The sequence below is a fragment of the Schistocerca cancellata genome, chromosome 9, assembly GCF_023864275.1.
Source record: "Schistocerca cancellata isolate TAMUIC-IGC-003103 chromosome 9, iqSchCanc2.1, whole genome shotgun sequence".
Lineage (NCBI taxonomy): Eukaryota > Metazoa > Arthropoda > Insecta > Orthoptera > Acrididae > Schistocerca > Schistocerca cancellata.
Genome location: NC_064634.1, coordinates 143007633 through 143023685, shown reverse-complemented (window position 1 = coordinate 143023685; position 16053 = coordinate 143007633). Strand labels below are relative to the sequence as shown.

The 16053-nt window shown below is 47.0% G+C and overlaps 1 protein-coding gene across 1 annotated transcript in view; it reads left to right on the top strand.

The window, feature by feature from the left end:
- Positions 1 to 16053, top strand: part of LOC126100598 (probable ATP-dependent RNA helicase kurz) — a 170384-nt gene that overhangs the window by 83952 nt on the left and 70379 nt on the right. The window contains exon 11 of the mRNA XM_049911225.1: positions 13715 to 14069. Coding sequence (XP_049767182.1) covers positions 13715 to 14069 — 355 coding nt within the window. The remainder of the gene's footprint in view (positions 1 to 13714; positions 14070 to 16053) is intronic.

Sequence of the window (16053 nt, the reverse complement as noted above, 5' to 3'; positions counted from 1 at the left end):
AGGGCAGGATTTGAGGAAATCGTATCCCTGCTGGAGAGCCACATTCAGAGTCTGATCCAGTCCCAGAAAGTATCCTGTCACAAGTGGGGCACTTTTGGGGTTCTTCTGTGGGAGGTTCTTGGTTTGAAGAGATGAGGAAGTGGCTCTGGTTATTTGCTTCTGTACCAGGTCGGGAGGGTAGTTGCGGGATACTGTTTTCAGGTTGTTGGTGTAATGGTTCAGGGATTCCGGACTGGAGCAGATTCGTTTGCCACGAAGACCTAGGCTGTAGGGAAGGGACCGTTTGATGTGGAATGGGTGGCAGCTGTCGTAATGGAGGTACTGTTGCTTGTTGGTGGGTTTGATGTGGACGGACGTGTGAAGCTGGCCATTGGACAGATGGAGGTCAATGTCAAGGAAAGTGGCATGGGATTTAGAGTAGGACCAGGTGAATCTGATGGAACCAAAGGAGTTGAGGTTGGAGAGGAAATTCTGGAGTTCTTCTTCACTGTGAGTCCAGATCATGAAGATGTCATCAATAAATCTGTACCAAACTTTGGGTTTGCAGGCCTGGGTAACCAAGAAGGCTTCCTCTAAGCGACCCATGAATAGGTTGGCGTACGAGGGGGCCATCCTGGTACCCATGGCTGTTCCCTTTAATTGTTGGTAGGTCTGGCCTTCTAAAGTGAAGAAGTTGTGGGTCAGGATGAAGCTGGCTAAGGTAATGAGGAAAGAGGTTTTAGGTAGAGTGGCAGGTGATCGGCGTGAAAGGAAGTGCTCCATTGCAGCGAGGCCCTGGACGTGCAGAATATTTGTGTATAAGGAAGTGGCATCAATGGTTACAAGGATTGTTTCCGGGGGTAACAGACTGGGTAAGGATTCTAGGCGTTCGAGAAAGTGGTTGGTGTCTTTGATGAAGGATGGGAGACTGCATGTAATGGGTTGAAGGTGTTGATCTACATAGGCAGAGATGCGTTCTGTGGGGGCTTGGTAACCAGCTACAATGGGGCGGCCAGGATGATTGGGTTTGTGAATTTTAGGAAGAAGGTAGAAGGTAGTGGTGCGGGGTGTCGGTGGGGTCAGGAGGTTGATGGAGTCAGGTGAAAGGTTTTGTAGGGGGCCTATGGTTCTGAGGATTCCTTGAAGCTCCGCCTGGACATCAGGAATGGGATTACCTTGGCAAACTTTGTATGTGGTGGTGTGTGAAAGCTGGCGCAGTCCCTCAGCCACATACTCCCGACGATCAAGTACCACGGTCGTGGAACCCTTGTCCGCCGGAAGAATGACGATGGAACGGTCAGCCTTCAGATCACGGATAACTTGGGCTTCAGCAGTGGTGATGGTGGGAGTAGGATTAAGGTTTTCTTTATGAAGGATTGAGAGACAAGACTGGAAGTCAGAAATTCCTGGAAGGTTTGGAGGGGGTGATTTTGAGGAAGAGGAGGTGGGTCCCGCTGTGACGGAGGACGGAACTGTTCCAGGCACGGTTCAATTTGGATAGTGTCGTGGGGAGTTGGATCATTAGGAGTAGGATTAGGATCATTTTTCTTCGTGGCAAAGTGATATTTCCAGCAGAGAGTACGAGTGTAGGACAGTAAATCTTTGACGAGGGCTGTTTGGTTGAATCTGGGAGTGGGGTGAAGGTGAGGCCTTTGGATAGGACAGAGGTTTCAGATTGGGAGAGAGGTTTGGAGGAAAGGTTAACTACTGAATTAGGGTGTTCTGGTTCCAGATTGTGTTGATTGGAATTTTGAGGTTTTGGAGGGAGTGGAGCTGAAAGTGGGAGATTGAGTAGATGGGAGAGACTGGGTTTGTGTGCAATGAGAGGAGGTTGAGGTTTGCTGGAAAGGTTGTGAAGGGTGAGTGAGTTGCCTTTCCGGAGGTGGGAAACCAGGACATTGGATAGTTTTTTAAGGTGGAGGGTGGCATGCTGTTCTAATTTGCGGTTGGCCTGTAGGAGGATGCTCTGAACAGCCGGTGTGGATGTTGGAGAGGAAAGTTTGAGGACTTTTATTAAGGATAGGAGTTGACGGGTGTGTTCATTGGCTGAGTTGATGTGTAGGAGAAGGATTAGGTGGGTGAGGGCAATGGATTGTTCAGTTTGGAACTGGTATAGGGACTGATGGAAAGAAGGGTTACAGCCAGAGATGGGAACTTTAAGTGTGAGGCCTTTGGAGGTAATGCCAAATGTCAGACAAGCCTGAGAAAATAAAATATGGGAGTGTAATCTGGCTAGGGTGAAGGCATGTTTGCGGAGGGAATGTAAATAAAACTTAATGGGGTCGTTGTGGAGGTGTTGTGAGGTGACATGGTATTAGAAGTGGAAAGTGTAACATGAAGCTGAAATGAAAATGAAAATAAAAATAAAAATATATGGGGAGAGATAAAGGTGAACTAGAAAGCAACTGGAGATCTGGTGTGAAAAAAGGCGAAAAGTGTTGGTTACAGCTGGGCTATGTTGACCCTGTGGTGAACTTGTGTAGGTAGACAACGATGTGCATAAAGGTTAGGTGGTTGTGTTGCCGCCAAAACACATTAAAGGGTGGAGAAATTCAGGAGAATTTCGAAAAAACTACGTGTAAATGTATTAAAAGGAGTGGTTTTGTGGTGGCAGATTATGAAAATGAGGCTAACAATTGTCTGACGAAGAAATAATGACGTTAAAACCTGTGGGAAGCGGCTAAAAATGATCGGTGATGTGAGAAAAATGGAAATGGAAATAAAGCAAAAGTTATTAGAACTAGCTGAAATGGTTGTTTAATAGGTGAAGGGAACTGTTTGTGAACTAGACACGGTGGATTTTATAGCAGCGGTAGTGTTGAAAGCGGAAAAAAACCTTTTTTTGGAAGTGGGTTACGTATTATTATGTATTACGTATTATTGAGTATATATCGGCGGGATAAAATTGTATAGTAGATTACGGTAAAAAGGAGAAGGTGAATACAAAGTGAAACAACTGGCAAAAACAGAAGGAGAAAATAAGGCGACAGAAAAGATTTCGAAATGCAACAGGGACAATAACAAACGTAATTGTTGGGTTCAAATTAATGATATGAATATAATAGAGGGAAACATTCCACGTAGGAAAAATATATCTAAAAACAAAGATGATGAGACTTAACAAACAAAAGCGCTGGCAGGTCGATAGACACACAAACAAACACAAACATATACACAAAATTCAAGCTTCCGAAACAAACGGTTGCTTCATCAGGAAAGAGGGAAGGAGAGGGAAAGACGAAAGGATGTGAGTTTTAAGGGAGAGGGTAAGGAGTCATTCCAATCCCGGGAGCGGAAAGACTTACCTTAGGGGGAAAAAAGGACAGGTATACACTCGCGCACACACACACACATATCCATCCGCGCATACACAGACACAAGCAGACATTTGTAAAAGCAAAGAGTTTGGGCAGAGCTGTCAGTCGAGGCGGAAGTGAAGAGGCAAAGATGTTGTTGAACGACAGGTGAAGTATGAGTGGCAGCAACTTGAAATTAGCGGAGGTTGAGGCCTGGTGGATAACGAGAAGAGAGGATATACTGAAGGGCAAGTTCCCATCTCCGGAGTTCTGACAGGTTGGTGTTAGTGGGAAGTATCCAGATAACCCGGACGGTGTAACACTGTGCCAAGATGTGCTGGCCGTGCACCAAGGCATGTTTAGCCACTGGGTGATCCTCATTACCAACAAACACTGTCTGCCTGTGTCCATTCATTTGAATGGACAGTTTGTTGCTGGTCATTCCCACATAGAAAGCTTCACAGTGTAGGCAGGTCAGTTGGTAAATCACGTGGGTGCTTTCACACGTGGCTCTGCCTTTGATCGCGTACACCTTCCGGGTTACAGGACTGGAGTAGGTGGTGGTGGGAGGGTGCATGGGACAGGTTTTACACCGGGGGTGGTTACAAGGGTAGGAGCCAGAGGGTAGGGAAGGTGGTTTGGGGATTTCATAGGGATGAACTACGAGGTTACGAAGGTTAGGTGGACGGCGGAAAGACACTCTTGGTGGAGAGGGGAGGATTTCATAAAGGATGGATCTCATTTCAGGGCAGGATTTGAGGAAATCGTATCCCTGCTGGAGAGCCACATTCAGAGTCTGATCCAGTCCCAGAAAGTATCCTGTCACAAGTGGGGCACTTTTGGGGTTCTTCTGTGGGAGGTTCTGGGTTTGAGGGGATGAGGAAGTGGCTCTCGTAATTTGCTTCTGTACCAGGTCAGTAGGGTAGTTGCGGGATGCGAAAGCTGTTTTCAGGTTATTGGTGTAATGGTTGAGGGATTCAGGACTGGAGCAGATTCGTTTGCCACGAAGACCTAGGCTGTAGGGAAGGGACCGTTTGATATGGAATGGGTGGCAGCCGTCATGATGGAGGTACTGTTTCCTGTTGGTGGGTTTTATGTGGACGGATGTGTGAAGCTGGCCATTAGACAGATGGAGGTCAACATCGAGGAAAGTGGCATGGGATTTGGAGTAGGACCAGGTGAATCTGATAGAACCAACGGAGTTGAGGTTGGAGAGGAAATTCTGGAGTTCTTCTTCACTTTGAGTCCAGATCATGAAGATGTCATCAATAAATCTGTACCAAACTTTGGGTTTGCAGGCCTGGGTAACCAAGAAGGCTTCCTCTAAGCGACCCATAAATAGGTTGGCGCATGAGGTGGCCATCCTGGTACCCAAGGCTGTTCTCTTTAATTGTTGGTATGTCAGGTCTTCGAAAGTGAAGAAGTTGTGACTTAGGATGAAGCTGGCTAAGGTAATGAGGAAAGAGGTTTTAGGTAGGGTGATAGGTGATCGGCGTGAAAGGAAGTGCTCCATCGCAGCAGGGACCTGGACGTGCAAGATATTTGTGTATAAGGAAGTGGCATCAGTGGTTACAAGGATGGTTTCCGGGGGTAAGAGATTGGGTAAGGATTCTAGGCGTTCGAGAAAGTGCTTGGTGTCATATATGTATGTCATATATATTATGGAAACACATCTGCCTGTGTCTGTATACGTGTGGATTGATGGATGGATGGATGTGTGTGTGTGTGTGTGTGTGTGTGTGTGTGTGTGTGTGTGTGTGTGTGTGCGCGCACGCGCGTATACCTGTCCTTTTTTTCCCCCTAAGGTAAGTCTTTCCCCTCCTGGGATTAAAATGACTCCTTACCCTCTCCCTTTAAACCCACATCCTTTCATCTTTCCCTCTCCTTCCCTCTTTCCTGATGAAGCAATCTTGGGTTGCGAAAGCTTGAAATTTGTTTGTGTGTTTTTTATTGTGACTATCAACCAGCTCTTTCTTGTTTGGTAAGTTACATCATCTTTAACTTTTATAGTCCTGTCTTCCTCAGTTGCGTGTAATATTACGGTATATTAATAATTTTTACTTATGGACCGTCTGACTAAGTAGAAAACAACAGAACAGTGATAAACACAGGAAACCTAATAGAAAACATACAGAACCACACACAGCATCACTGATTTCATTTGATATAGAAAATATGTATACCTCCGTCCCTATCACAAAACAATAGAAATCATAGAACAAAATCTCTCATCCCACAGCAACCTCACCACAGACGCAGTAAAAGAAATAACAGACATGCTCAGACTGACAACTGAACAAAACTATTTTCAGTTTGAGAAAGAATATTATCTACAAACTGATGGACTGCCCATGGGATCCCCAATATCAGGAACGCTAGCAAACATTTTCATCAGTCACCTAGAAAATCAGATATTTGATAAGATAACCACAAATGAAGTTTCAAAATCATATATTGGTACAGATACGTGGATGACATTATTTGTCTGCTAGATGAGCCAAGTGAAAAAATAGATGAACTCCATTCAGAAATAAACAAAGCTCATCAGAACATAAAATTCACACTTGAAAAAGAAAAAGAAAATCAAATAAATTTTCTTGACATTACAATTAAAAAAGAAAATGGTAAACATACATTTAACATCTTTAGAAAACCAACAGCCACAGTCACAATAATACATTCCACATCCAACCACCCCCACAGCCAGAAACTTGCAGCACTAAGACACATGTTACATAGATTAAACAGAATCTCACTCAGCAAGAGAAACTATGAACAAGAAATGAGTACAATCATACAAATAGCTAGGAACAACGGTTATGACACACATGTGGTACACAGGCTCAATCAAAAAATAAAAACACAAATAAAAAACAAACACAACAGTTCCACAATACAAAAGAACTCACAAGCTGAAAACTTACACACACATGACAACACAACACAGAAAAGAACCAGATGGTACACCATGACCTACACACATAAACTAACACACAGAGTTGCAAACATTCTAAAGAGACAGGGCTTCAAAATAGCATATAAGCCTGGGCAAACCCTTCAATCACACCAAAGCCAGCCAGCTACCAAGAGAGACAAATTCCAACAATCAGGAATATATAAACTTGAGTGTCAAAGTAGTGATGCAGTATACATAGGCATGACATGCAGGAATTTTCAAACAAGATACAAAGAACATATCAGATGTTGGAAGTATGAAACAAACCATTCCACATTTGCAGAGCATTTAAAACACACAACCATCATCCTACAAACATGGAACAAGAAATGAAAATAATGAGAATAAGCAGCCATGACAAACATCTTATACAAGTACAAGAAAACTTCCACATCCAGAAAGCCAAAGCAGAAAACAAACATGTGATAAATGAACAAACACACATCAGCACAGGCTCCCTACTACACTTAGTAAAGGAAACAAAAGAAAGAAAGAGAACTCTTCCCCACATCATCTGGACACACACACACACACACACACACACACACACACACACACACACACACACACACTCACACTCGGGAAAAAAATACACACACACACACACAGCATTCCCCCTGCGGGTCCGGGGATTAGAATAGGCCCGAGGTATTCCTGCCTGTCGTAAGAGGCGACTAAAAGGAGTTTCAACTGTTTCGGCCTTCCATGTGTTGGTCCCCCTTGGGGTTTGACCTCCATTTTTCTAAATTTCTACAGAAGTACGAGCCTTTTGGGGAAGGACACCTTACGTGGTGTACCACTGGTCCTCAGTGCACTCAGACCTTGGCACTCAGCATTGCACCGGCGTTGTAACCATACCCACTGTTACTCAAATTGGGCCTAAACGCCTTTTGGGTTGTCCCAGTTACGCCCATAGTGCGTCTCCATCTGCACCAGCGATCATGATGGACTTTCCATGGCACCAGAAATCCAGCACGGTAGCCAGCCCGTTGTGGTGGGGTCGTCATGTACCCTCTAGGTTGTAGCCCCCTGACAACACAGGGATCGTACTGCCGATACCTGAGCTGCACCCTCCCCACGTCGGCCAAGGAGTAGATGCCCGTCTCCTTGGGGCATCAGGACTCCCGGCAATGGTCATCCTGCCAGGTGGCCCTTGCTGCGGCTGGGTGGCGCCCGTGGGGAGAGCCCCTGGTCGGAGTGGGTGGTATCGGGGCGGACGTTTCGCACATGAAACGTCACCACGTATCGGGTCGCTCTGCGGCCGAGTCTTTCAAAAGAAAAGGTACCGTTTCTAGTTCTGGTTCTCCTGCCCCTTCCCCCTTGGCCACTCCATGGGAGGAGGGACAGGCCCGCCGGCTTGGAGCGAAGTACTTCCCCCGCTATTTGGTCTGTTCTCGAACCGATGGGGGGACATTCGCCACCTCCAAGCCCATGTTCTTTGTTCAGCACATTGAAGACATCTTCGGGGAAATCGAGGCTCTCAGCAAGATGCGTTCAGGGTCCGTACTTATCAAGACCACGTCCGCCACACAGTCGGCGGCACTCCAGGCGTGCGACCGCCTAGGGGACATCCCAGTCTCCATTGTCCCACATCTGGCACTCAATAGGACGCAGGGGGTTATTTTTCATCGTGACCTCCTGCTACAATCTGATGAGGAGCTCAGGGCCAACCTGGAGCGCCGAGGCGTGCATTTCGTCTGGCGAGTCCAGCGCGGCCCCAAAGACCGTCGCATCGACACTGGGGCCTTTATCCTCGCCTTCGAGGGGGACGTTCTCCCGGAGAAGGTAAAGGTAATGTGCTACCGGTGTGACGTGCGACCCTACGTTCCGCCTCCTATGCGCTGTTTTAGGTGTTTGCGCTTTGGGCACATGTCGTCACGGTGTGAGGCTGAGCCCCTCTGTGGCGATTGTGGGCGTCCTCTTCGTGAGGAACATACATGCACCCCACCACCTCGGTGCGTTAATTGTCCTGGCATCCACTCGCCTAGATCCTCAGACTGCCCCGCATATCAGAAGGAGAAGAAGATACAAGAAATCAAAACTTTGGATCGGCTGTCTTATTCTGAGGCCAAGAAGAAGTATGACCGCCTCCATCCCGTGCCATTGACCACTTCATTTGCCTCAGTTGTGTCCACTCCTTCCGCGGTATCCTCACCCCTCTCCTGTCCCCCCTCCGCCTCCTCCGCCCATCAGGGGGCTCTGCCTCCGCCTCCCAAATCCTCCCCTTCCAAATCCTCCTCCCCCGTGGCCCCCACCCCCTCTGCCCCAGGGGCCACCCTTCCTCCTCCTTCTCCCCACACGCCACCTGAGAAGCGATCCTCTTCTCAGGCGTCCATCGGGGAAACGTTCCGGACCCCGGCTTCCGAGGTCCGGCGTTCCAAAACGGACCCCGCGCGTGAGGACCTTCTTCGGGTCCAGCCCACCATCCCTGTGCCTCCTCGGCCTTCCAAGAAGGCCTCCAAGAAGAAGTCTCTATCCCCCTCTCCACCCCGGCGCGTTTCGACTGACGCTCCATCCGTGAGTCGCCGCTCCCGGCCGTCCTCAGTTTCGCCGGGACGCTCTGCTGCCAGGAGCTCAGCTGGCCTTTCGTCGGCAAATGATGCTGCCCCTCCTACACAACCAGGGACACCGGCCGCAGCTGGCGACCAGTCGATGGAACCGGATCCGCCTCCCGTCGGTTGTAGCGTTGTTCCCTCGCAACCTGGCCCTCCGCGGCCGTCGAGGTGACCTGCTCTTCCCCCGTCTCGTTCCCCCAACTTTTTGACTAGCGATGGCGTTGTTTCATTGGAACATAAGAGGTATTCGATCTCATCGGGAGGAATTACAACTGCTCCTCCGCCTGCACTGTCCGCTCGTCCTTGGACTCCAGGAAACCAAGTTGCGCCCGACTGACCGTATTGCCTTTACCCACTATACCTCGGAGCGGTATGACCTTACCCCTGTGGACGGTGTCCCAGCTCATGGTGGGGTCATGTTGCTCATTCGGGACGACGTCTATTACCATCCCATCCCATTGACCACCCCACTCCAAGCAATAGCTGTCCGCATTACTCTTTCTGCTTTTACTTTTTCAGTTTGTACCATCTACACTCCACCGTCGTCTGCTGTTAGTCGGGCTGACATGATGCACCTGATCGTTCAGCTTCCCCCGCCGTTTTTATTGTTTGGCGACTTCAATGCCCATCATCCCCTTTGGGGCTCTCCTGCATCCTGTCCAAGAGGCTCACTCTTGGCAGATGTCTTCAACCATATCAATCTTGTCTGCCTCAATACCGGCGCCCCGACTTTCCTCTCGGACTCCACTCATACCTACTCCCACTTGGACCTCTCGATATGTTCTACCACTCTTGCCCGTCGGTTCGAGTGGTATGTCCTTTCTGACACCTATTCGAGCGACCACTTCCCCTGTGTCGTTCGTCTCCTGCACCACACCCCATCCCCACGTCCCTCGAGCTGGAACATACTGAAAGCTGACTGGGAACTTTACTCATCCCTGGCGACTTTTCCGGACCACGATTTTCCCAGTTGTGACAGTCAGGTCGAATACCTCACGGCTGTTATCATCCATGCTGCCGAACGTTCCATTCCACGTACTACTTCTTCACGTCGCGTTTCCGTCCCCTGGTGGAACGAGGCTTGTAGGGACGCTATCCGTGCTCGACGACGTGCTTTACGCACCTTTCGCCGCCATCCTACGTTGGCGAATTGTATTGAATACAAACGACTCCGAGCGCAATGCCGTAGAGTCATCAAAGACAGCAAAAAAGCTTGTTGGGCCTCTTTAACCGGCTCCTTTAACAGTTTTACTCCCTCTTCCGTCGTTTGGGGTAGCCTGCGCCGGCTGTCGGGCATTAAGGCCCACTCCTCGGTACCTGGCCTGACCTCAGGTAATGCGGTCCTTGTTGATCCGGTGGCTGTCTCCAACGCCTTTGGCCGCTTTTTCGAGGAGGTTTCAAGCTCCGCCCATTACCATCCTGCCTTCCTTCCCAGGAAAGAGGCAGAAGAGGCTCGGCGACCTTCCTTCCACTCGCTGAATCTGGAAACCTATAATGCCCCCTTTACTATGCGGGAACTCGAACGTGCGCTTGCACTGTCCCAGTCCTCTGCTCCGGGGCCGGATGCCATTCACGTTCAGATGCTGGCACACCTTTCTCCAGCGGGCAAAAGCTTCCTTCTCCGTACCTACAATCGCGTCTGGACCGAAGGTCAAGTCCCCATGCGTTGGCGTGACGCCGTTGTTGTTCCTATACCCAAACCCGGGAAGGATAGACACCTTCCTTCTAGTTACCGCCCCATTTCTCTTACAAGCTGTGTCTGTAAGGTGATGGAACGCATGGTTAATGCTCGGTTAGTCTGGATTCTTGAATCTCGACGGCTACTTACTAATGTCCAATGCGGCTTTCGTCGCCGCCGCTCCGCTGTTGACCACCTCGTGACCTTGTCGACATTCATCATGAACAACTTTTTGCGAAGGCGCCAAACGGTAGCCATGTTCTTCGACTTGGAGAAGGCTTATGACACCTGTTGGAGAGGAGGTATCCTCCGCACTATGCACAGGTGGGGCCTACGCGGTCGCCTGCCCCTTTTTATTGATTCCTTTTTAACGGATCGAAAGTTTAGGGTACGTGTGGGCTCCGTATTGTCCGACGTCTTCCTCCAGGAGAACGGAGTGCCTCAGGGCTCCGTCTTGAGCGTAGCCCTTTTTGCCATCGCGATCAATCCCATTATGGATTGCATTCCACCTAATGTCTCAGGCTCTCTCTTTGTCGATGACTTCGCGATCTACTGCAGTGCCCAGAGAACATGCCTCCTGGAGCGCTGCCTTCAGCGTTGTCTAGACAGCCTCTACTCATGGAGCGTGGCAAATGGCTTCCGGTTCTCTGAAGAAAAGACGGTTTGTATCAACTTTTGGCGATATAAAGCGTTCCTTCCGCCATCCTTACATCTCGGTCCCGTTGTTCTCCCATTCGTGGACACAACTAAGTTTCTAGGGCTCACGTTGGACAGGAAACTGTGTTGGTCTCCACATGTCTCTTATTTGGCGGCCCGTTGTACGCGTTCCCTTAATGTCCTCAGAGTTCTTAGCGGTTCATCTTGGGGAGCGGATCGCACTGTCCTGCTTCGCTTGTATCGGTCCATAGTCCGATCGAAGCTGGATTATGGGAGCTTCGTCTACTCGTCCGCTCGGCCGTCCCTCTTACGCCGGCTCAACTCCATCCACCATCGGGGGATACGTCTTGCGACCGGAGCCTTCTACACTAGTCCTGTCGAGAGTCTTTATGCTGAAGCTGCCGAGTTACCGTCGACCTACCGGCGCGACGTACTGCTGTGTCGGTATGCCTGCCGGCTGTCGTCTATGCCCGACCACCCCTCTTACAAGTCCTTCTTCGCCGATTCTCTCGACCGTCAGTACGGGTTGTATGTGTCTGCCCTGCTGCCCCCCGGAGTCCGCTTCCGTCGCCTGCTTCGACAATTGGATTTTGCCCTCCTTACCACCTTCAGAGAGGGTGAGAGCCCGACACCACCTTGGCTCCAGGCTCCGGTTCATATTTATCTCGATCTCAGCTCACTCCCGAAGGATGGTACTCCGGCTGCAATGTATTGCTCACGGTTTGCCGAACTTCGTGCTCAACTTGCCGGTCACACCTTTATTTACACCGATGGCTCCAAAACTGACGATGGTGTCGGCTGTGCCTTTGTCGTCGGGGCCGCCACATTTAAATACCGGCTCCTCGACCAATGTTCCAGCTTTACGGCCGAGCTTTTTGCTCTCCATCAGGCCGTTCAGTATGCCCGCCGCCACCACCATTCATCATATGTACTCTGCTCTGACTCACTCAGTGCTCTTCAGAGCCTTGGAGCTCCCTATCCGGTCCATCCCTTGATTCAACGGATACAGCAGTCCCTCCATTATTTCGCTGATAACGGTGGTTCTGTCAGCTTTCTGTGGGTTCCCGGACATGTGGGAGTGCCTGGGAATGAGGCTGCAGATGCTGCGGCCAAGGCTGCAGTCCTCCTGCCTCGGCCAGCCTCCCATTGTGTCCCGTCATCCGACGTTCGTGGGGATGTCTGTAAGAGGCTTGTGTCGTTGTGGTGGGATGCTTGGTCATCCCTCCAAGGAAACAAGCTCCGGGCAGTGAAACCGCTACCAACTGCTTGGACAACATCCTCCCGACCATCTCGGCGCGAGGAGGTCCTTCTGACCAGGTTGCGGATTGGGCATTGCCGGTTTAGCCACCGCTACCTGCTCTCCGGTGACCCAGCCCCGCAGTGCCCTTGTGGTCAGGTATTAACAGTGCGCCATGTTTTATTGTCGTGTCCCCGTTTTAGTCAATTTCGTGTTGTCCTGTCCCTGCCATCTACTTTACCGGATGTTTTAGCTGATGACGCTCGAGCAGCTGCTCGTATTCTGCGTTTTATAACTTTAACTGGCTTGTCCAAAGACATTTAATCTTTTTACTTATTTTGTCTGCATCTTTGTCAGGTCCTTCTTGTGTCCCCTCCATCCCCTTGAGTTTTACCAGATTCCATGTGCTTTAACAACAGTGACTGGGCGCTAATGACCTCAGCAGTTGAGCGCCCTTAAACCCAAAAAAAAAAAACGCACAGCACAAAAAATATATATCACACCAAAAAACACACACAATCACACACACACACACACACATACACAAACGCACACTCAAATGCATACACGAACAGACCACAGATACTTCAATAGTTACACTCATAAGTTTGGCAAAAACATTTGACAGTCGTCAACAGAAACCAAAACATTGCTTTAAAACAAGCATTCTGTGCATAGTGTTGTGGAATGGTGGAAAAAAACGCAAATTTGCGTTCATAAGAAGAAGAACAACACCAAAAATGCAACAGGAGCGTAATATGTAGGAAATTGTCCACACAACCTGTAAATACAGTTCAAAACATTACTACTTAATAGGAAATACCAACCATCAGAACTGTTTATAACCTATAGGCACAATGACAAAAATGTAAATAAAATAGCTAACATATTCCAGGCCACTGATGATGCCTTGCAGAAAATAAAGGCGAAACGCGTATGGCACTAAAATTGTGTTTTATTCAGTTGCTGTCAGACGGTCCATAAGTAAAAATTATTAATATACCGTAATACATCATCTTTGTTTTTATATATTCCATCTCCATGATTGATATTTGTAACCTTAGTTTTAATTGCTATGAATTGAATGACTGTGGCCAGTGACAAAGGTACCTAACATTTAATACGCCTCCTAACAAGCTCCACCACTATCTATTGACTTTTCTAGTAAGTAAGTAATCCATGCTATCATCACCTTCTCAATTTCTGACCTTTTTAAATCACTAATGCTCTGCCAATCATTGACTGATAGAAACAGTCACCTTTCCATTCAATCAAGTATTATCGGTTACTGGAGAGGTTAAACATATGTTTACAGAAAGTAGAGCATGGAAGAACATTACAATCCTATCTCCACAGGTTGTGAATTTTCCGTTCCCTTCAGCACCAGATGGATTGCAACTGCGAGCAGCAGAGAGACGCCTGAAGCTGCTGGGGATACTTGAAACAGTGGATGCAAAAACTGACAAAGAAGATAGTGAATGGTCATCAAAAGTAACAGAACTTGGTCGGGCTGTGGCTGTGCTGCCATTAGCTCCACGATTTGGCAAGATGTTAGCTCTTGGTCACCAGCATGATCTGTTACCATATGCAGTCTGTATGGTGGCTGCCCTATCTGTTCAGGAGCTTTTATTAACAGATGAACATTCAGCAGGCTCCAAAATTTTACAAACACGCAGGGCATGGGCTGGCTCTGGGAACTCCCTAATGCTGGGTAAGTGACATCTTGTTTGTAGTACAAATATTGCTTATCTTTCTGCCTGTTTATCAGAGATGACATAAAGAAGAACTGAGGAGCTTTTTGCCGAAGTCAGTTAAATTGCTCAGTTATTCAAAATTCAGATTCTTGTAGCTGCAAATCAAGTTGTTGCCGTGCACGACCTGTTGAAGCGGTTGGGTCAAAATCCAATATTTGCTGCTGTTAGAGGAGTTGAAAACACCAGTTTTAGCAAAAATCATTCAGGGTGTTTTCTGAAAAATAAAGAAAAAAGAAAATGTGAACTGAAGACAAGCACTAGCTGCCAAAACCAGCAATAGAACCAAACATATCAGTGAATCCAAAAGCCTAGGAAAAAAAGAACACAGAGCAGCTGATCTCATTTATGATGATCTCACAACTTTTCATCATCATGTAAATAGTGTAAACAAAGCCGTTCAGGATAAATTATTAATAAAATATGAGGTAGTCACATCATTAAGAATGAAACAAAAAGGAAGAATACCGTTTCAATAAAGTACAACATGAGGAAAAAAGATGGCCGCAGACTGCCTGTATGTGCCACAAAATTTCAAGTACCGTCAGGCTTCTCCAAAGACAGATTCTCAAATTTGGCCAATAAATTGAGTGTAGCAGGGTAGTTACTGGCTGAAAACTTATGGGATGACTATAGCACAACTAAAGATAAGGAAGTTACACAAGCTATAGAGAATGATATTAAAACATGTAGGTGTAGAGTGTGTCACTATTCAAGAAAAAGATGAAATTTAGCATCCAAGTGGAATACAGTCAAAATGTGAAAACCTTTCATTAAAAGAAAAAAGTAATTCTCAGGCCTTTTTACTTGCTCTTAATCAATGTACAAACACATTTTCTATCATTGCTTTAATTTTTCATTTAAAACTCCCCATACAGATACATGCTCAGCATGCAAGATTGGTCTATTGGATTTAGGGTGCAATATCTGGGGAAAAAGAATCAATTAGTAGCAAATTACATGTTGCACAGACCTCCTGCAAATAAGTCCTATGCCACGAGCAAGGAGGAAAATCCAAATATGGTTAAGGTTTGATTTGATATATAACAGAAGTTCTGTTTAGGTAAATTATACTATTCAAGAAGGGTTTGGCTATATAATTTGTGCATTATGTTTCATTCATGAGCGGAGGCAGAGGAAAGGATTTGACTTGATACAGAAGGATTGAACAGATGCAACCAAGTAGCCTTTGCTGTATTGGCTTTTCTCAGAAACCTTGAGGTGTTCTAGCCAGAAAATGTTCCAAATGAAATTAATTAGCTTTCTGGCTGCAGTTAAAATAAAATTACAGTAATGATGTGCACACTAATGACCTTTATGGAAGAGACCAGGAAATTTAATAAGGGTACATTATTTCCCTGTTAATGGTCGCAGTTAGATCGTTTGTGACACACTGTTTGATAGAGTGGAGAAAGACTGCCAAAAAAGGAAGTTTGTGTTAAACCAGCTGGATAGACAGTGCTGGAACAACATGGCATCGTCAGAATACTAAATGAAGATTGGGAAGCAAAGGATCTCAAGCCCAGTGCATTAAAAACACTAAATCTAAGGTGTCACTTAAAATAATTGCTCAGTGAATGATGGCTTATGAAAAGTCTAAGAAGAAGGTATGTTGTCAGTGTCGGACACTTGCAATGGAAGCTCTGTAGAGGATGAGGTGTGGAAATCCAGAAAATGCAGCCAGAAATTGAGGAAAGCAGCCACCTTGCTAAAGAAAAACATGTCTGCAAGGAAAAGAAAAAGGATGTATTAAATGAGACATTTTAACATACCAGAAGAGTTTTGTAAGGACATTGTTGAAAGTGATCAATAGATTACCAATGTAGTATTGTTGTAGCCAGTATTTTGTGTTGTTTGTGTATCAGTAGTGTTTGTTACTATTTTGCTCTTTTGCTTATCAAGCATTATGGAAAAATATGACACTAAAGTGTTGTATTGTAGTAC